Genomic DNA, 21,383 nt, shown 5'->3' with positions numbered 1-21,383 from the left:
AGCGGAATTTTTTTCCAAGCATAATTTTCGAGATTTTTTAGAGGCAAGCGCCATATTGCCTTTTGGTCAGAACAGATACTGTGGTCAGAACAGATAATGTGAAGAAACAGTGAATTAAAAGTAACCAATTAGTCAAATTGTTGAGATATATAAATAATTAATTTATAAGATCACAAGTTCAATCATTTAAACCTACTTAACCAAATAGTTGACACAATTAGCACGAGTGTGGTAAGTTAGTACCTCTGCTTGGTGGTCTGTATATTATCTCATACAAAGACTCATCGTATAGATTCTGTGTCTGTTCCATGTAAAAGACAAATTTGGAATTGAAATCTGTAGTGGGGTATCCAGAGGGCTGTTTCTTCCATGAAGGACTCTGTTTAGCCTGGGGATGGAATAATGGAAAATCTGCCATGAGAAATTGTACACCCTCAGTTCCTGAAAATGAAACAAGTGAATATGTTCATCTGTAATTGCCATGATTACGAACCCGAAGCTTCTCAAAATGCAAAATGATCTTTTCACTTTGTACACCACCCAAGGATTCTAATTAGTCTACGTTAAAAATGATCTGTGAGCACTGAATGTCAATGTCAAACTTTCGACAACAAAAGTCGAAGTTCGAAAAGAATGCAAGATCTGTCAACAACAAAATTTATTCAGCCAGACCTGGAGAATACCATTAGTCCTCTTCGCTTCGTAAAAACTGAGAACAAACCATTGACTCAGTGAGACCAATAACACTGTTGATTCTAGTTCTAATTTTGATTGGCGCTATTACTATCTTATTTGACTTATCAATCAGACGTCAAAGTTAAATCCCCCTATAGAAATCTGATTCTAAAATCAACTGACCTCAAACCGATGAACTGGACTCCCATGATCCCAAGTAACCAAAATAGAACACCATGTCCGGTATTGGGAGCAATATCGTTTCACGCGTCAACAATGTTAAGTATTTTTAGCTAATCTAAAGTTTATCTGTATATTTTCGCATAGATAAGCACTAGAAATATACGGTAATTTTTGTCTATTTTCAGTTCACAATTTAATTTAAATTTCAACTCATCAATTCTTTTGACCCGTAATATCGACCACGACAACGGTGTCCAAACCACGAACGACCAACAAAACTTGTATCTGCAGAAGGCTGAATCCTGTACTGCGTAGATCATGTTTTTTATGCCGAAATGTCGCGCAGAAATGAAGGAGGAAAAAATCAACACTGATGGTACCATTGCAGATCTACAGGTAACGAAGATCCTTCTTAGCATATGCTGGCAAGACCCACTTCTTAAGCTTAGGAGCCTGATGAGTCCTAAGAAGCTATTAGACACTCCGTTTAAAGAGATCAGATTAGCGATTCAAAATTAATTTCTCCAAAGGAGAGAGTAGTAACGGCACAAGGGTTAAAATTCTGTCTCTAATGCATAGTGTAGGGGAATCAGACGACACGATTTCCTACCACGTCTCAGAGAAGAAGCACGCTATTGTGATTCTGCTGTTATAAAAATCTGATTCTAACAGCCACGGACGACTCAACTTGACTGCCATAAAAGTAAGGAAAACAGAAAACAATGTCCGGGATTCAGAACTAAAATCTTTTCACATATCAATCATAAAAAATATTTCATGTAAAAATAATCTAAATGTTCTCTATATATTTTGGTATAGATAAGCACTATAATTTTAAGGTAAATTTTGTATATTTTCACTTCATAATTTAAGTTAAATTTCAATTTATGAGTTCTTTTCACCTGTGCTACCAACCACGACGAACAGCTTCGCCATCGCTTCGTAGCTATCGCTTGTGGCTTCTTCGATTTGATTTTTAGTTGGAAACACCGCGGACTCATTTCAGCAACCTAATAATTTAAATGAGAAAATTTGAGATCACGAAAAATCAAGCGTCAAAAAGAAACCCGAAAATTCAAATTGCTCAAGAGAGCAAAAACACATTGTGGACAAAAAATGGTGCAGCAACAATTTTGCATCACGAAGACTACACATGACTACAATAATTAGCTTCAAACGTTGTACGAGAGCATTAAAAGTCAAACTAATCTCGAGAATGGTGTCAAGAAATAGATGATTGCGTAACATGAATAGTAGAGAAAAAAGACTCTGTATATGACCACCTTTAGAGCAATGAAGCGGCTCTGAGGACTACAAATTTTAACTTCTCAATTTCGGTTCCTCAAGGGTAGCGAGTGCCAAAAGAGTATCTTAAGAACTCTGTATCGTAAGGAGGAACAGATACGAACCTGGTGGCATCGGGCCATCATTCACGTACACATATTCGTCAGGTGTTGCTTGCGGAGAATAGACTTGCTCCGGATGTTTTCTCTGGTAGAATTTGCCCAGAATCAAACATGCCCCACTGCCCAGAGAGTACTTCTTGTAGTGGTTCGTCTCCCCTGCAAGTCGGGGTCTGGAACTATCCAGTTTGAAGTCGAGTGTGAACAGAACATGGGTGGCGTTGGACGACTCGATCGCAACGGGACACTCAACTACAAAATATTACTACTAAGACCAATAAAAACTGAACCGAGAGGTTTTAAAAAATTGTTGTTAAACAATATTCTCCCACTCGTTAATAGGAAGCCCCGAGTGATATACAAACGTAAAAACATTGAGCAACTCGCCAATTTTTTATTCAAACTAAGTGGTGATGTAGAAGTAGTAAAATAGCTGAAACCAGGTTGCAATTAGAGACAATTTATTAACCCACTTATGCAAACGAGTTTAAGGAAGCCAGTTTCACTATAAACTTCATACGGTTGCCTACATTTTTAGTGCACGCAGTAACTTTGATGATTAGGATTACACTACTTTTTTTTCTAGTGGTGTGAGGAGGATTGACTACAAAGATTTTTCTGTTTCGAAAAAAATCTCCCTTTGGTAGGACCCCCTAACACAGCAATGATTACATTCCCGGACCTAACGGTAAATCAATTTTGGTACCGGGCAAGTTTTATCACAATTTCAATATCAGTAATATTTCAAAACTATGATCATGCCACTTTTTGCGCTTTCCAGTCTTTTATGCGTGTTTGTGTTGTCCAAGACTTGCTGAACTAAATTTAAGTCTTGACCAAGATGTGACAAGTCTAATTCCTCACTCTAACTGATCTGAGCCTACTATTTACCACTTCCTAAGTTGCAGAAAGTCCATCCAGTCACACTCATTTGCACAATGACATCAAGTGGCCTCAGCTGTATGTCATATTTGGGGGTGTCTCTGAAAATGAACTTGGACCCCTCCCCTCCTTGCTTCATCACAGTCAGGTCCAGCGTCACCAAAAGCACTGACATGGCAGACATGGATGAGACTGACTCCACCACTTTGGGACACACTCGAGATTGGAACGACAAGCCCTTGCATCTGAAATCACAAACAAGAGTTTCATCATCAGAAATAAATTGCATTTTTCCATTAATACCTCCCTGGCAGGTCGTTATTGCTCTTCTCTAGGCCAAATGGCCAAAAAGGGTTACACCAGCAGAACAGCCACAACTGAACAGTTCCTCGATGATTATCAGACAGTCTAGATGGTTTAGCTTGCAATTAGGTGATGCCATGGCTTAGAGATACTTAAACCAATACTAAAGTTGCAGGGCTCGAACGTCGAGACGTCATAACTGATTATAAGAAAGCCGAAATTTGCGGACCATCAGGCCATTCTATCAGCACAAGCACAATAAAAAACTGCGTTAAAAACTTTTTTCCGTTGCCGCAGAATCAAGCTGGCGAAAAAACATTCATAATGTATAAATCATATTGCATTTAAAAAAAGCTTGTCTAAATATATTTAACATTTTTTAAACATTTAACTGATCAAGCTATAAAAAACACTTTTTATGAGCTGCTTATATTGGATTTTTCAGTATACACTGCAAGGGGGACCAGTGACTTAGTGCTTCATTAGCTGGCGTGATAGCCGAGAGGCAAGGTGTGTGGTTCACACGCCAATGATTGAGAGTGCAATCCCCTGCCTCCGTGAAGCTGTCTGTGTGAGGTTGAGCTCTTACTTAATCATAGCTTCAGGTTGACCATAGCCTGACCAATGTTGGCTGTGAAAGTTTCAGACGCAAAAAAAGTGGCTATAGTCACCAAAAAAAGAGCAATTCTGCTCATAAAAAGATCAGTCTGAAATGTGGTGAATAATAAGAAAACTAGCAGGCCCGCAAAAGCACCATAAAAAATCATTTAAAAGAATAGTTTTTTTAAAAATCAGATTTCTTTTGCACCACCTTGTGCTGGAACCCCTGCCTCTCGTTCACAATCCATATGTATTATATTACGCTGGGTCTAGGAAATAAACCCCCACGGAAAAAAAACCACTTAACTTTAGATAGCAAATAAACCCCCACGGAAATAAACCCCCATTTTAAAATTGAACTTCGGTTGTGATAATTTGTTTGGTTGTGATAGTTTCATATCACATCCCACGGGCCGCTGACGCATGGCCATGGCCCGCGAGGCATGGCCAAACGCGCTAAATGCGCAGTTCTTTAACAGTAAAGTGGGGGTTTATTTCCGTGGGGGTTTATTTCCGCAACCGCGTTACGCTACCAATGTGTTTGGTTTAGTATATAACCCCAAGCACCCGCAGTTTTTTGTACACCCCGTACACAGATATTGAACTTCTACATGATGGCTTAGCTAAACGCAGGTAAAACGGTAAGCTGCATGTCTAATGAGCAAAGATGAGGAGCTTAAACATTCAAGATATATAAGAAAGGCAGGAAAAAAACAGAAAAGACTGAGAAAAAGAAAGAGAAAAAAAGAGAAGAAAGGGAGAGCAGAAATATATATAGATAAAAAACATGACATGAAAGAAGCAGAGAAAACACTGACAAGAAAAGAAAGAATAAGGGAAAAAAGAACAGAAAAGCAAGATAGTAAAGACAGAAAAAAAGAAATGCAAGAATGACAGAAATGTAAGAGAAAAGAAAGGGAACCGAAAGAGAGAAACAAAAGATAAAAGAGAGAAAAAAGAACAGAAAGGAAAGAGGAAAAAGAACGAGACAAAAGACAGAAAAGACAGCCAGAAAGAAGCATAAATGGAAGAGAAAAGACAGAAGAAATAGAGAACAGAAAGGCAGAAAAAAAGAAAAGAGGGAAGAAAGAGGGAAAAAGAGAGCAAAGGAAGGAGGAACAGAAAAATAGAAGAGCAAGAGAGAAAAACAGGATATGAAAGAGGGAGAGAAAACACTGAACAGCAGGCTAGAAAAGAGATAAAGAAAAAGAAAAGAAACGCAAAAGAGTAAAGAAAGACAGAGAGGTATGAGAGAAATGCATGAAAAAAAACAGAAAGGAAAGAGAGAAATCTAAGCGAGGAAAAAGACAGAAAAGAGAGACAGAAAAAGAAAGAAACGGAAGAGAAAAGACGGAAGAAATAGAGAACAGAAAGAACAGAAAATACAGCGAGAAAATAAAGAACAAAAGAAAAAAAATGAAGAAAAAAGGAAGAAACAAAAGAAAAAAATAAAAAAAACAGAAAAGCGAGAGAAATGAAAGACAGAAAGAAGATAAAAGCAAGAGATGACAGAAAAACAAAAACATTTCAGAAACCAAAGAAAAACGGAAAAGAAAAGACAGAAAATAAAAGAAAAAAAGAAAGGTAGAAAAAAACAGAAAAGAAAAAGAAGAGAAAAGAGACAGAAAAGGAAGAGAGAGGAGAGAAAAAAGACAGAAAATAGAACAAAAAAAAGAAGAGAAAGAGAGAAAAGGAGAGGTAAAAAGACAGAAGAGATAGAGAGAAAAAAAGAAATGAAAGGGAAAACACAAAAATACCAATGAAAGAGAAAAGAAACCGAGAAACTAAAAAAGAAACCAAAAAACCGAAACGACCATTGAAAGAAAAAAAACTGCGAAACCAACGAGAAAAGAAAAGCAGAAAAAGAGAGAAAAGCAGATAGAAGGAAAAGAAGACAAAGAAAAAGAAGAGAATGAGAGATACGACAAAGAGCAGAAAAAGGAGGAAAAAGAACAGAAAAGAAAGACTAGTGAAAAGAAAGAGAAAAGAACGACGCAAAAAAGAGAAAGAAAAAATAGAAAAGGCAGAAAAGAACAAAAGAAAAAGGGAGAAAACAAAGAGCAGAGAAAGGCAGAAATGAGAGACAGAAAAGGAAGAGAAAAGCAAGAGAAAAAAGAAAAGCAAAAAGAGAAAAGAAAGAAAAGGAGAGGTAAAAAAGACAGGAGATAGAGACAAAAAATGAAAGAGAAAAAATAAACAAGACCAATGAAAGAGAAAATCCGAGAAGCCAAAAAAGAAAAAGTAAGACAGAAGAAAGATATGCAAAAAAAGAAAAGAGAGACAGAGAGAGCAAAAAGGAAGAGAGAAAAGAAAGGCAGAAGAAAGGGAACAGAAAAGAGAACAGATAAAAGAAAGCGAAAAGAAAAACAAAACAGAAAGAGTAAAGAAACAGAACAAAGAGGCAGAAAAGACGAAAAGAAAAAAAAGAACAGAAAGTGAAGGGAAAAGCAGAATCGAAAGACGGAAAAAAAGCGAGAAAAGCATAAAGGGAAAAGAAAGAGAAAAGTAAGAGAGAGAAGAGGATAGAAAAAGACAGAAAAGAGCGGCCGAACAAATAGAAAAGCAAGAGAAAAAGGATAAAAAGAGATAAAAAGACAGAAGAGAGCGAATGGAAAAACAGATAATTGAAAGAGAAAACACAAAAAAGACCAATCAAAGAGAGAAAAGCAAAAAAGGAAAGAAAAGATAAAGAGAAAAGAGCAAAAATAAAGAGAAAAGTAGGCAGAAGAAAAAGAACAGAAATGAGAATAGAAAAAAAGAAAAAACAAAGTCGGAAAAGAGGGAAAAGAATTAAAATAGAAAAAGCAGAAAAGTGGAACAGAAAAAAAAGGAAAGAGAAAAAAGAAAAGAAAGGCAGAAACGAAACACGGAAAAGAAAAAGCAAGAGATGTAAAAAAAAAACAGGAGAGAGAGAGAGAGATGAGAAAATCAGAGAATTGAAAGAAAACACAAAAACGACCAATGAAAGAGAAAAAAGAAACTAAAACAATAAAAAGAGAGAAAAGCAAAACCAAAGAAGAGAAAAGGGAGAAGAGAAAGAAGAGACGAAAGAGTGCAAAAGAAAAGAAAATAAGAAAAAGAACAGAAAAAAAGAATAGTGAAGAAAAGAAAGAGAAAAGAACGACGTAGAAGAAAAAGAATGAAAAAATAGAAAAGGCAGAAAAGGAAAACAGAAAAAAAGGAGAAAAAGAAGAGAAAAGCAGAACGAGAGACAGGAAAGAGAAAAGCAAGAGAAAAAAAGAAAAGCAAAGACAGAATAGAAAGAAAAGGAGAAGCAAAAAAGACAGGAGAGAGAGAGAGAGAGAAAGAGAGACAGTAAAAAAATGAAAAAAAAACACAAAAAGGACTAATGAAAGAGAAAAAAGAAACCGAGAAACCAAAAGTAAGACCAAGAAGAAAGAGAACCAAAAAAGAAGAGGGAGAGTGAGAGAGAGAAAAAAGGAAGAGACAAAAGGAAGGCAGAAGAAAACGAATAGAAGAGAAAGAGAACAGAGAAAAGAAAAGGAAAAGAAAAACGAAAGAGAAAGAGTAAAGAAACAAAGAACAGGCAGAAAAGAAGAACAGAAAAAAAGAGAAAAAAAGAAAAGAAAGAGAAGAGAAAAGCAAAAACGAAAGACCGAAAAGAAAAAACAAGAGATAAAAAAAAACAGGAGAGAGAGAGAGAGATGAGAAAACGGAGAAATGAAAGACAACACGAAAAAGGACCAATGAAAGCGGAAAAAAACAAAAGCCAATCAGAAAAAGAGAGAAAAGCAAAACCAAGGAAGAGAAAAGAGAAAGAGAAAAGAGAGAAAGAAGAGACGAAAGGGTGCAAAAAAAGAAGAGAAAATGAAGGCAGAAGAAGAACTGAAAAATAGAAGATAAAGGCGAAAAAGAACAAAAAAAAGAAAAACTAGAGAAAAGAAAGAGAAAAGGAAGAAGAGAAAGACAGAACCACAAAGCAGAAAAGAAAGACAATAGAGAAAAGAAAAAAAGAGTGAGAGAGAGAGGGGGGAAGGGGCGAACAACAGAAATGAAAGAGTGAAAACACAAAATACCACCAAAGGAGAAAAATAGCTGGCAGATTACCAGAAAATAGCCACAATAGCTTCGTAGCTCTGCAGTCTCAAAAAATCAGTAAAAAACAGACAAAAAACGTCTTTTCATTGAAGGCTGATATGTTATATTTTGATTAAAAATCTGAACAAGTTTTTGCTGCCTGTATTAGCTGCTCTCAAATAACCTTCATTTAGAGTGACACACACCCATTTCATCTTATCTCTTTGAATTAAATTAAAAAGCCAATTTCAAAGTGAGGAAGTCATATTTGAGATTGAGGTAAGTCAAGTGTGGCCAAAATACTAATCACGCGAATGAACAAAAAAAAATCGCTCCACTAAGAGCGCAAAATGACGTCACGCACGCACTTCAGATGAAACTGCATGAACGAATGAATAAAAAGCAAATTTGAAGTGGTTGTGACGTCATATGGTCGCAACAACAATCGCGACGACAAAATAAAAAAACCAAGAGAAGGCCAATAATAGCCCCAGCTATCGCTGTGCGGCTATTAAAAAGAAACCGAGAAACCAAAAAAGAAAAGAGACGTAAAAGAAAGAGAGAAAAGCAAAAAAGACAAAAGAAAGAAGAGAAAAGAAACGAACGGGAGCAAAAAAGAGAGAAACGGAGAGTAAAAAAGAAACAAAGAAATACAGAAAGAAAGAAAGCAGGCGATAGAAAAGTGAAAAAGAAAGGCAGAAGAAAAAGAACAGTAAATAAACACAAGAAAGAAATAAGACAGAAAAGAACGAGAAAAAAAAAGCAAAAATCTTCCTAGAGTCAAAACCAAAACCCGAACAAATTCTTCGCAGTCTAATTTCATTTGCTCTAATAAAACTGACAACAAATTTTAGTTTCATTAAACTTCAGTTGTAAGATCTCAGTCTCATAAGAAGTTTAAACAACTGAAGTTCAATTAACCTAATCATTTGTTACCAGTTTTATCAGTGCAAATGAAGTTAGGCTGCGAAGCATTTGTTCGGGTTTTGCTTTTGACTCTCGGAAGAACTTCTCTCTTTCATTTCTTTCTTTTCTGTCTTTTTCTCCTTCTTTTGTTTCTTTAATGTTCTTTTTCTTTTTCTCTTTCGTTTCTCTCTTTTTTTCCTTCTGTATTTCTTTGTTTCTTTTCAATTTTGTTTCTTTCCTTTTCTCTTTCGTCTTTTTTGCTCCCTTTGTGCCTCTCTTTTCTCCTCTTTCGCTCTGTCTTGTCTCTTCTTCTCTTGTTTCTAGTTTTCTTCACGGTTTTCTTCAGGTTTTCTTCAAGTAAAGTTTAATTACCGAAATGAAATCGAATATAGAAAATTGTCCATATAAGGTTGTTTTAATGCCGCAGTGACAACTTTTATCGAGTAACGTTTTAAAAATCTCCATAACATAGATTGATGCGATTCTTCTCATCAGAAGTTAATACGCAAGATGTTCGTGCGACTGATTGGGTTTTTTAAATGATCTTTTGCTTCACTTTTTTCAAATTTGATTGAACTCAGTCTCATAAAAGCATTAAACAAAATTGACAAAAGTACAGCAATATAATTTAAAAAACTAAATCGGTCACGCAAACATTTTCCGTAATAAGTTCAGCTTAGAAGAATCGCATCAATCTATGTTACGGAGAATTTTAAAACGTTACACAAAAGCTTGTCACTGCGGCCTTACTACCTAGCTAACTAAAATCATCTTATACGGACAATTTTCTATCTTCGATTTCATTTCAGTAATTGACCTTTACTTAGAGAATCTTTATTTTGTCAACACCAGTGATGCATCAGCACGAAAGGGTGCAAAAAAGAAGAGAAAATGAAGGCAGAAGAGGAACAGAAAAATAGAAGATAAAGGCGAAAAAGAACAAAAAAAAAGAAAAAATAGAGAAAAGAAAGAGAGAAAAGGAAGAAGAGAAAGACAGAACCACAAAGCAGAAAAGAAAAACAATAGAGAAAAGAAAAAAAGACAGAGTGAGAGAGAGAGAGGGGGAAGGGGCGAACAACAGAAATGAAAGATAAAAAAACACAAAATACCACCAAAAGAGAAAAATAGCTGGCAGATTACCAGAAAATAGCCACAATAGCTTCGTAGCTCTGCAGTCTCAAAAAAACGTCTTTTCACTGAAGGCTGATATGTTATATTTTGATTTAAAATCTGAACAAGTTTTTGCTGCCTGTATTAGCTGCTCTCAAATAACCTGCATTTAGAGTGACACACACCCATTTCATCTTCTCTTTGAATTGAAATAAAAAGCCAATTTCAAAGTGAGGAAGTCATATTTGAGAATGAGGTAAGTCAAGTGTGGCCAAAATTTTAATCACGCGAATGAACAAAAAGAATCGCTCCACTAAGAGCGCAAAATGACGTCACGCACGCACTTCAGATGAAACTGCATGAATGAAGGAACAAAAAGCAAATTTGAAGTGGTTGTGACGTCATATGGTCGCAAGAACAATCGCGACGACAAAATAAAAAAAAACCAAGAGAAGGCCAATAATATCCCCAGCTATCGCTGTGCGGCTATTAAAAAGAAACCGAGAAATCAAAAAAGAAAAGACGTAAAAGAAAGAGAGAAAAGCAAAAAAGACAAAAGAAAGAAGAGAAAAGAAACGAACGGGAGCAAAAAAGAAGAAAGAGAGAAACGGAGAGTAAAAAAAGAACAAAGAAATACAGAAAGAAAGAAAGCATGCCACAGAAAAGAGAAAAAGAAAGGCAGAAGAAAAAGAACAGTAAATAAACACAAGAAAGGAAAAAGACAGAAAAGAACGAGAAAAAAAGAGCAAAGATCTTCCTAGAGTCAAAACCAAAACCCGAACAAATTCTTCGCAGTCTAACTTAATTTGCTCTCATAAAACTGACAACAAAATTTAGTTTAATTAAACTTCAGTTGTTAGATCTCAGTCTCATAAGAAGTTTAAACAATTGAAGTTTAATTAACCTAATCATTTGTTGCCAGTTTTATTAGTGAAAATGAAGTTAGGCTGCGAAGCATTTGTTCGGGTTTTGCTTTTGACTCTCGGAAGAACTTCTCTCTTTCGTTTCTTTCTTTTCTGTCTTTTTCTCCTTCTTTTGTTTCTTTACTGTTCTTTTTCTTCTGCCTTTCTTTTTCTTTTTCTCTTTCGTTTCTCTCTTTTTTTCCTTCTGTATTTCTTTGTTTCTTTTCAATTTTGTTTCTCTCCTTCTCTCTTTCGTCTTTTTCGCTCCCTTTGTGCCTCTCTTTTCTCCTCTTTAGCTGTCTCGTCTCTTATTTTCTTTTTTCAAGTTTTCTTCAAGGTTTTCTTCAGGTTTTCTTCAAGTAAAGTTTAATTACCGAAATGAAATCGAAGATAGAGAATTGTCCATATAAGGTTACTTTAATGCCGCAGTGACAATTTTTCGTGTAACGTTTTAAAAATCTCCATAACATAGATTGATGCGATTCTTCTCATCAGAAGTTAATACGCAAGATGTTCGTGCGACTGATTGGGTTTTTAAATGATCTTTTGCTGCTTTTTTTTCAAATTTGATTGAACTCAGTCTCATAAAAGCATTAAACAAAATTGACAAAAGTAAAGCAAAATATGATTTAAAAAACCAAATCGGTCACGCAAACATTTTCCGTAATAAGTTCCGCTTAGAAGAATCGCATCAATCTATGTTACGGAGAATTTTAAAACGTTACACAAAAGCTTGTCACTGCGGCCTTACTACCTAGCTAACTGAAATCATCTTATACGGACAATTTTCTATCGTTTTCATTTCAGTAATTGACCTTTACTTAGAGAATCTTTATTTTGTCAACACCAGTGATGCATCAGCACATATCATTCAAGGACTATTTTCGTGTAATAAATGGATTCAGTTTATATTAGCAGTTTTTCAGTCATTGACCTACTTTTGAATCCGAGGTTATTTGGTCGTTGACCCTATTGGCACACGCAGCTTTTCGGTCATTGGCAGTTTTTCGGTCAATGACCTATTTTGGCATCCGAAGTTATTTGGTCGTTGACCCTATTGGCACACGCAGCTTTTCAGTCATTGGCAGTTTTTCGGTCAATGACCTATTTTGGCATCCGAAGTTATTTGGTCGTTGACCCTTCTGGCACACGCAGCTTTTCGGTCATTGTCAGCTTTTCGGTCAATGACCTATTTTTGCATCCACGCCTATTCAGTCATTGACCTTAATGGCATAGATAGCTTTCTGGTCATTGACTATTATGGCAACAGCAACTTTTCGGCCATTGACCTTTATCAAGATGTATACAAGACGCTTTGCTGCATCTTTAAGGGGCCTTAAAACATTTGAAGATTAAGAGCTTAAACACGGTGGTATAGGTTTTTGAATTACGTTTAATATATAGAAATAGATATATAGTCACAGGAGGAAAGACATGGAGCAAAAATGTGTGCAAAAAGGAGCGAAATGGAAAAAAAGGAGAAACGCATGCGACGTTAATTGACTAAAGTCCCGATAAAATACGCGCCTCACCTCCTCCTTAGCTCAACTCATTGCGCTTCCGCTTCTCAACCCCTAGACCCAGGTTCAAACCCGACTGTTGTCAGTCGCTTTCTCAGAAAACCATGTTTAAGGGCCGTTATCGTCATGTGAAGATAGGCTCTTAAACATGGTGTTCAGTGGCTCTCTGTCGACGTTGAATTAATATATAGAAGGACAGCTGAGAACAGGCCGCTGTGGCCTAATGCTGTTCCGCTGCGATTACGCAGGAAACACAATTATTATTTAATAATTATCAGCTGCTTACGATTCTGATGAGGCAATCATGGCCAGGTTATTCATATGCTTTTTTCGTCGTAAGAAAGCAACTTTTTGAAAAGCATTTTTTAGAAACTCTCCACTTAGACGCTTTGTCATTCAATTGTGCACTCATAGCATGCACCTACACTTTAATCTCAAAGGTTGAGGTGTGCGAGTGTTACACGTTCATAAATTGTAATTATCTGACTTGTATAAACATTTGTCCGACGCTTACTTTTATATTATTCTCTTTCAACAGTTGAAAATGCGTATAAATATACGACCATACTTGAGACGAAAAATTCGACTTCAAAAAATTTCACCAATAAAAGAGCATTCGATAACTTAATTGACAAATAAAACAAGAGCACAATAATGCCAATTTCATTTTCAAAAATGAAAAGTCATTTATGAGATATTTTGTTCTCATGTCTGAAAAACAGTTGTTTCCTTTCACTGTGAAACTTTTTGTATTCATAACCATGCATGAACAAACCGATGAGTTTTTGTATCATAATTGCTTATGGTATCATCATAACCTAATGAGAGACGGGCAATTGATAAATACCTTTATAAAGATTCAAATAATCAATTAAACATGGTTGGTTATATTAGATTTGAAGTGCACTTATATAATCCAGTTTGAATAGCCGAAAATGACTTACGCTCATCAAACATTTCGATTCGTCGGTTTAGCAAACAATTCTCCATTTAGCTGTGACTGCTCAGTCAAAATAAGAACGTAAAAAATGACGCTTTCATTACTCAAAAGCCCCTGAAATTCTGCCCCAAAAATTCTGAGCTAAGCTGAAATTTGCCATTAAAAATACTAAACATTAGAATAATCGATTTACACGTGCCTCAATTTTCTATCACAACCGAAAAATTATTATGGTTAAATAAGTTACAATTCGGGGTTTCTGACACATGGTAAAACTAACCGTAGACAGTGAAACAAATAAAACCAAACTCACATTAAGTAGAAAGTCACCAAAATCTTGGTAAAAGTTGATGTAGACAACGAAATTTCATATTAAGGATCGGGAGACATGAAAAACAAAAATTCAAACATAACCCGACGAACGTCGGGCGAGCCAACGAACGCCCTACCCCCTGCAAGGGATGAGGTGGCAGGGGGTAGGGTTGGGAGGAATATATTGAGGTTCAGATCGCCAACTGGATGAGGATGGATGTGAAGAGTGTTTGGGGGGAGTGGGGAGGGCGAGAAGGGAGTCAAACCTTCAAAATAAAGAACTGCCCTCCATTCCATGAAATTGTCATTAAAAACAGTTTCGGTCAATTGCATACTTAGAGACTATTAAGGCTATATGAGAGCTGCTCGGCTTTTTGATGACCTCTGGGCGCTACCAGTTGATCCCGCCTTTGAGGACGAAAAGTCAAATGGGTCGGACAAAAAATCGTTCACGCAAAAAAAAAAATGTGAAAAGACCACAGGACTAATATAATTGGGACAAAATGATATTGCATTCCTAAATAAACTCGAATTTTAAAATTCCACTCAATTATCAACAATAAATTCCACAAGAAAAACCCCCACAACGAGGCACCTGAAACTTACTGTCTGAAAAGCGAAGTTTTTAAGGTATGCAAAAGTTCAACTTCTCTCGCGAAAAATTGGTCAAGCCAAAAATCGCATAAAAAAGACCGCATGACTAAAACAATTGCTACAAACTGTGTTTGACAGCAATTTATTATCTTTCTACCCGAGAAATATCAACCAGTCGGATAACTGATGAGTTTGTACTACCTACGCTCAGACAAATTGCTTTCAAATGACAGGGGCATTAGTACGAGGGGTGAGAATCCATTTGTCGGACAGAACATACAACGGCCTTTTAAATGGCAAGATCTTCAAAGACTAGGCATAAATCTGGCTTAAAAACTTTCATGCATAAAAAAACGCTTGCCCCTATTAGGATGAAACGCAAGTAGTGTTGCAAATGCAACTTCTATATGCAACCGGAGGACATGAAACGTAACAAATAGACAAATTGTACCACAAAAAAAAACATTTTAATTCCACAGAATAAACATACCCGGCAGATTGCCGAAAAATAGCCGCCGTTGATTCCTATAACCAAGATTGGGATTGAAAGAAATACCAACATTTTCAAAGTGCGAAATAATTTGATGTAATTTTGAGCTGGACATACTCCTGTTTCCTAGCTAGACAACACAGGGGATAGTATTAATACCAATAAGCATTACAGAAGTTAACAAAGAGCAAAGTTCGAGTAACGGGCATCTAAAATTGGGCTTTGTTGGTTTATCTCGTTTCTATTTCTGATTGTGTTTTTTGATACTGACTCTGTCCACTTTGAATTTCTTTACTGAGCAACTGCTGTCTAAAAACACTTTAAGCAGAATGATAGAAGAGTAAAATTAGCCTACAGAAATCAAAAAGATTTCACACAAAATGTTGAACAAGCTGTTGACTAAGGTAAACCGAAAAAATTTCATTCGACAAAGTAAAAACATTGCAGAACAAGTCCTGGAAAACAACTCAAAGAACTGTATTATTTTATGAGCTAAAACTCATTAACTCCAATTTAAAAGGCAAATGAGAGCTGTTAGTAATGGGACTAAGCAATAAAACAAAACCGAGCAACAAAAACAAGCAAGACAAAATTCAACTTTTTTTTCAAAAAAAGACAAGGTATCAACATAAAAAAAACAGCTGCTCTCAACTGAAACTGCCAATTATAAAATTTTGTTTCTCATTAGCAACCTGTTATTAAATTTCGATGAGTCCTCTCACTAATAATATTAAATAATAAGACAAAAATGGCAATGAATCTCGCTGAAACTTTTTGAAAATACTTATAAAAATCACATAACGCAACAGCTACAAAAGGATCGCAACAGCTACTGGAGGATACAATTACATCAATCATTTGAGTCCTCAATGACCACCGTTGAGACCTGTCATCAATGAGATTAAGTGATAAGATATCAATAAGAACAACAAATACCAGCAAAACTAAAAAAAACCACAAACATTTTTTAAAAAAAACGAACCAGCGTATAGGACACAAAAAGCAAAAGCTATGAACTGAAATGACTTGCTTTAATTAAAGCCTTTTCAGCAACCAATGATACCTGTCGATAATGAGACTAAGTTAAGACGACAAAGTTAAAAAAAAACTCGCAAAACTGAAATAATTCTATTTTTATTATTGAAAACAACGACTGATTAAGACATAGAAAGCATTAGCTTTGAGCGAAAACGATTAAATCAGTAAACTTAAGCCCTATCAGCAGCATCTGAAGTGTCCCCAATGAGATTAAATAATAAGACATCAAAAAGTACAATAAATACTTGCAGAACTCAAAAATTCACTCAAAAGTTTTGAGAAAAAGTAGTGTCAAAGTCATGAAAGGCACTAGCTATTATCTCGAGACACTAATTAGGTTTTTTATGCATCATTAGCAAAAAATCAGACCTGTCATTGATGATACTAAGCGATAAGACAACAGATTATTTTCAATAAGGATGGCAAAATCTAAAATTCACTAATATTTTATGACAACAAATAGTGGCAAAATCATAAAAAGTTTTAGCTTCCCCTTATTGAATTCAAACAAAGGAACTATTAGAAAACTTATGCACTGAAGGAGAGGAAACTCATAAAACAGAAGTCAAATTAACGCACCTGAAAAAAAATTCATCTCAAAAACCGTCGAATTGTTCTATCATCAATTTCTCACTCCACTTTAAAGGTATTTTGAAAAAATTCACGCCTCAAACCTACTCGATATCCCCCCTTTACTATTTCAGTGTGACCAAAATCGCCAAACTAATTTGACTTCTCAATGACGTGCAAAGGTCGAAAAAAGCGTGAACAGATCTTAAAAAAGACAGCGCAACAATACAATTCAAATTCTTTGAATTGTAAACAAAAAAATTAGGAGCCCTATAATAGCCGGCTGAGAAGCTGAGGCGGCTATTAATAACCATAGCAAAAAAGAACAGTAAGCCATTCATTAAAAGAGAACTTGATTCTTGCTCCAAGATATATTTTCATAAATTAGGAAATAAATAGCACATCACAAAATTAGACTAACTGTTTTTCGGTGTCTCTGTAATAGTGCTTTTCTCTACAGAGTAGGGAGCGATCTCTTTTGGATTCCGGGTCCACTCTTAGGTTATGGAACCCCTGGATAGAGTGGATCTGTTCGTATTTGTTGCTGGTGGCAATTGGGAAACCCAAACTCGTGTACTCCTGCCACGAGTCGAAATTCAGAGAGGCCATATGAGGGATTGCAGAAGAAGCAAAATCTTCGCAGTCCTACAAACAGTAGCATTAAATTGTTTCTCAGTTAAAATAGGTTTCCTGGAAGTTTATATATTGCCAACAAATCATCCAATTTTCGCCTTCAAATGAAAAGACGAACTACAAGGCTTTTACTAGAGAAAATCCAAACACTGACGTATTTTCTTGTCCAATTCAAAGAGTTTGAATTGTATTGAAGTTTTATCAGAATTTCCAAATAATAGATTCCGAGTTCCGTAAACAAATTTTGGAACAATACAACTTTCAGAGACTCGAAACAGATCATTTTAGTACTTCAGATCGACCCAAAACAACCAAACTATTTCGGGCGCGATGCAGAAAAACTGTAACAAAAATAAATGAGAAACAATAACATCAAAACAAGAATGAGAGTTTAAAAGTCGCGATCAATTCGTAGATGCAAAGCTCTTTTTTGTTGAGCTCCCTGCAATTTATGCAGTCAGAATTAATACAAGATGAAATTTTGTGCACAACTTTTCTCTTTCTTGTGTTTAACAAGCGAACTCGATCCCAGTTAAACCAAAGTGAAAATGTTCAGAATTGATGTCAAATTTCTATGAAGCTCATCAGTCTGACAGAAGTTTTAATGGTGCGTAACTGGTATGTTTCTCATCACGTCAGAACACTTACATTGCTATTTTGTTCAAGTAAATTTATTCCAAAATCGACAATTTTTTCCGCAACAGCTCCCCAACAACGAGTGAGTCAGACGGAAATGAAACCAAGCCTAATTGGCAGACAATTGCAAAAAACTTAATTGCATAAAAAATTTCCGCTCAAATTCAAATGTAGCATTTCAGAGCATAGTAGACTGCTGGTATAAATTTTCGAATCAGCTGGAAATTTTTTAAATTGATTTTTTTTTAATACCGACGTGATGAGTTACGTATACCGGATTGCTCTCAAACGACCACCGAGCGGTTGGCTTTGTCAGTAGCTAGCTACGGATTAGTGAGGCTAGCTTTAGCTTAATTGGAGGGACGTCAGGTGAGCGCAGCGGGTGTGGGGCGCACCGGGGGGGGGGGGCTCTGATGTACGGGGCCACGTCTTTACGGCCTGAACCCATGTGCAGGGGTGGGGATGGGGGGAGAGATCGAGGTGAGATGGCGCTGATATGCGAGAGATTTGAAAAGGGGGCCAAATTCTAAGAACCAACGTTAACAGTATGATTATACGTCTCCAATACAGTTTCTGTGAATCACATACTTGGAGACTAGGGAACTGAAAAGCTCAAAGAGAACTTGGACTCTGGGCGCTACCTGTTTATCCCATTTTTGAGGAAGAAGAGTCAAAATGGGACAGACAAAAAATTGGTCAAGAGAAAAATCGCATAAAAAAGACAAAACTTCTGTAATTGCTACAAACTTCGTTTGAGAGCAATTAAAAACCACAAGGTTAGATTTGACCTCAAGTAGTCACGTTATTTAACTAGAGTTAAAACCTGCACGTGCAAGTTTTGATTTGTGCGCAAAGCCAGAAGTTAATATGCCTGAAGTTCTTAAATACATAGCCAGAACTTGCCTTTTGTGAACGTTTGGCTTTTTCAAACTTGCAAGTTGATTGTTCAAGCCAGGTTAGGCGACTCTGCAGAAACTAAATACTAGCTTAAAATTTAGAACCACTGCGCTGTTCTAGATAAACTCCAAACTTCAAGCAGAGTAACGTAACCTATACATAAGCTATTGGGACAAAAACAGAACCAGGAATGAGAATTAAATGATTTTACGAACAATTATCATATTAAAACGCGAGACGCAAGTAATCAGCAACACAAGAAATAAATATTTCTTTTCTCCAGTTAAATATTGACCAACCACAATTAATGTTTCTAAATGCTTCTGGGGCGGTGGTTCGTATGTGTCTTAATAAGAATATACATAATAAAACATGGTTAAATTTGTAAAGATGATGCCATGACACACAAAAGGAAAATCTCCAAATATGTACGTGCTTGCAACATATTTGCATTGGTATCAAGAAGCCAAATCTTGGCAAGATAATTAAGAAAGAACAACCAGGATGTCAAGGATACTTACAGGTGTATTGCAAAAGAGGACGGAGCTGTCTATGGCTTCGATGAACATGGAAGAGTTGTATCTCTTTGAGTTGAAGAAGAGTTTAACCCGTGACCCACCCACTGTTGACACACTAACAGCAGAGAGTAACAACACAAACACCAAACCACTCGTCACACATCGCATCAGGATAAAGAGGGAATAATGGTACTGTTTCTGGCCAAAAACCCGCGCCATTCTTGTTCCCCCAATATGTTATCAATTCCTCAGGATTGTTTGTGCTCACTTTTCTTCTGCTTTCAAAAGTTGCATTCGGCGTGCGTTAAAACGCCAAGACAAAAAACAGTCTTTAATTTAGATTCGCAGAATTCGTTCGATTCCTGAGATCTCAAATATTCCGACAATGAATTCCATCGCTTGTTTCTGCTGTTTTTATCTGTTTGAGTATTATCAGTATACGTAGCGCAACCGCGCAATTTTTCAATAAAAAGAATAAAAGTTCAAACAAAATAGTCTGCGGCTGAACAGTGCAACGACGTCATTCTAATAGACATTTATTATTGATTAGAGTGAATTGGTGAATTATTGATCGGTGGTGAATGTATGTAACAACCTGTTTGCACAGAGAGGTTGGATATAAAGCTGTCTATGCAATAATAATGGCCAAACCTCCAAAATAACACGAGTAGTCTGGCGTAGCAAATATTAGCCAAACAGAATCGAGATTTTCTGGAGGTGTGTATTTAATACATGAATGCTTGTTCACTTTTTTTCACCACTGATCTATTCAATTTGTAAAGACATTTCTCTGGCAATGACGATTTTACAAAAGCTGTTCAAATTATTACTGTTTGAACAGAGCGTATGATCATTTATAATAAGAACACTTTATTTTTAAATTTAGAATTTCTGCTTTGATGCCACGAAAAGAAAGAAATGAAACTCGATTGAACAAGAGTAAAAGCTTAACAATGCCGTTCGGCTAAACAAATAAAAACAATTACCAATTATAGAAAAGAAATGAGACGATTTAATTCGTTTGGAAAATAATCAGACCACGAGCGTCATATATTTAAAAGCATACCATCAATAAAGGCAACATATAGAACTAGTTAGCCGTAATAACAAGTTTAAAACGAAAAAATTCGAGCAATGCATTTTGAATTTTAATGTGTGTTCATTTTATAACCGCAATATCAAAATTCTCAAAATTTATACAGCATTTACAACAACAAAGCCACTAGCTTCAAACAATCGGCACAGACATGGTCCACTGAATTTTTTCAGCCAAGGTGCGTTAACATTCAAAACACGGCTACCCTTATGTGCAAACAATAAGTTCGCCCAATGCACACAAGATAACATTTTGCCAACTGAAGACGAAAAACGCTTGAAGGGAAATTGGGAAGAACTAACCAAAACATGTTGGCAGTTGTTGAAGTGGCGGTGTTAGTAGTATTAGCAGTAGTATTAGGTGCCCGAACAATAGATCGAAAGGATAATAGATCGAAAACTATAAAATTGGGACACTAGGTTCAAAAATAATACCTATTCTGAAATAAGGAGCTTTTTGCAATCTGAAACGAGTCTAGCACATTTGGCCATGCCTCACCGGACTGTTGAACTTGATATTAATCTATCAAAACCAAAAATAGTAGTAAGAAATGAGAAATGCGGAAAGACACGTAAAACCACACGAGCTTCATTTCAAACCATTCTAACGCCTCTAGCGAAAAATTCCAATACCACCTCTCTTACTATTCTCGCTCTAACATTATCACTACTTTCGATCTAGTGTGCTCATTTTTCCTCTTCGATCTACTGTCTTCCGATCAGTAGTTCTAGCACCATTGACACTATAGACTGAATAAGCGGTAGCATAGAAGGCAGACCTATTGAGTGGATGAGGCTAATGAATTGTAAATAATGAGTCTAGCTCAGTAACAACACAGACCTTTCCTCTCCTATCAACAATAGATAAATGGAACACACCTCCCGAGACAAAGGCAGACCTTATTCAGACGAAGTCATTAAACAAATTCAAATCATACCTTTCCTTTCAAATCTTTAAACAAACTAAGACGCCGATTCTATAATTGGAGGAAACACGCAAAACATCGAACACAAAAAATCTGTCCATTTGATATCTGGACAAATGTTGGGTATAAAAATAAATTTTAACTAGCGGCCTCCAGCAAAAGTAGTATTAAAAACCTTAAAAACTAGCTTTGAACCGAGAGTGGATAAAGAA

General features: G+C 36.1%; 1 protein-coding gene across 1 annotated transcript; it reads right to left on the bottom strand.

Annotated features, from left to right (window-relative positions):
* Positions 1 to 94: 94 nt before the first annotated feature.
* On the bottom strand, positions 95 to 20,786 carry LOC142339876 (uncharacterized). The gene is made up of 5 exons (XM_075390194.1): positions 19,154 to 20,786; positions 16,888 to 17,111; positions 3,153 to 3,388; positions 2,268 to 2,513; positions 95 to 441 (listed from the first exon to the last, which is right to left on the bottom strand). The coding sequence occupies exons 1-5, from the start codon at positions 19,367 to 19,369 to the stop codon at positions 218 to 220; spliced, it is 1,146 nt and encodes a 381-aa protein (XP_075246309.1). The 5' UTR covers positions 19,370 to 20,786; the 3' UTR covers positions 95 to 217.
* Positions 20,787 to 21,383: the final 597 nt, after the last annotated feature.

Source organism: Convolutriloba macropyga, chromosome 5 (assembly GCF_964194025.1).
Source record: "Convolutriloba macropyga chromosome 5, txConMacr16.3, whole genome shotgun sequence".
Classification (NCBI taxonomy): domain Eukaryota; kingdom Metazoa; phylum Xenacoelomorpha; order Acoela; family Convolutidae; genus Convolutriloba; species Convolutriloba macropyga.
The sequence above is the reverse complement of the archived record's forward strand: the minus strand, read 5'-3'. Positions and strand labels throughout refer to the sequence as shown.

Coding starts and splice junctions, on each gene's coding strand:
- LOC142339876 (XM_075390194.1), bottom strand. CDS start 19,369: ATGGCGCGGGTTTTTGGCCAGAAACAGTACCATTATTCCCTCTTTATC. Junction 17,112..19,153: donor TCCTCTTTTGCAATACACCT/GTAAGTATCCTT, acceptor TACTGTTTGTAG/GACTGCGAAGATTTTGCTTC. Junction 442..2,267: donor TGATGGCCCGATGCCACCAG/GTTCGTATCTGT, acceptor TTTCATTTTCAG/GAACTGAGGGTGTACAATTT.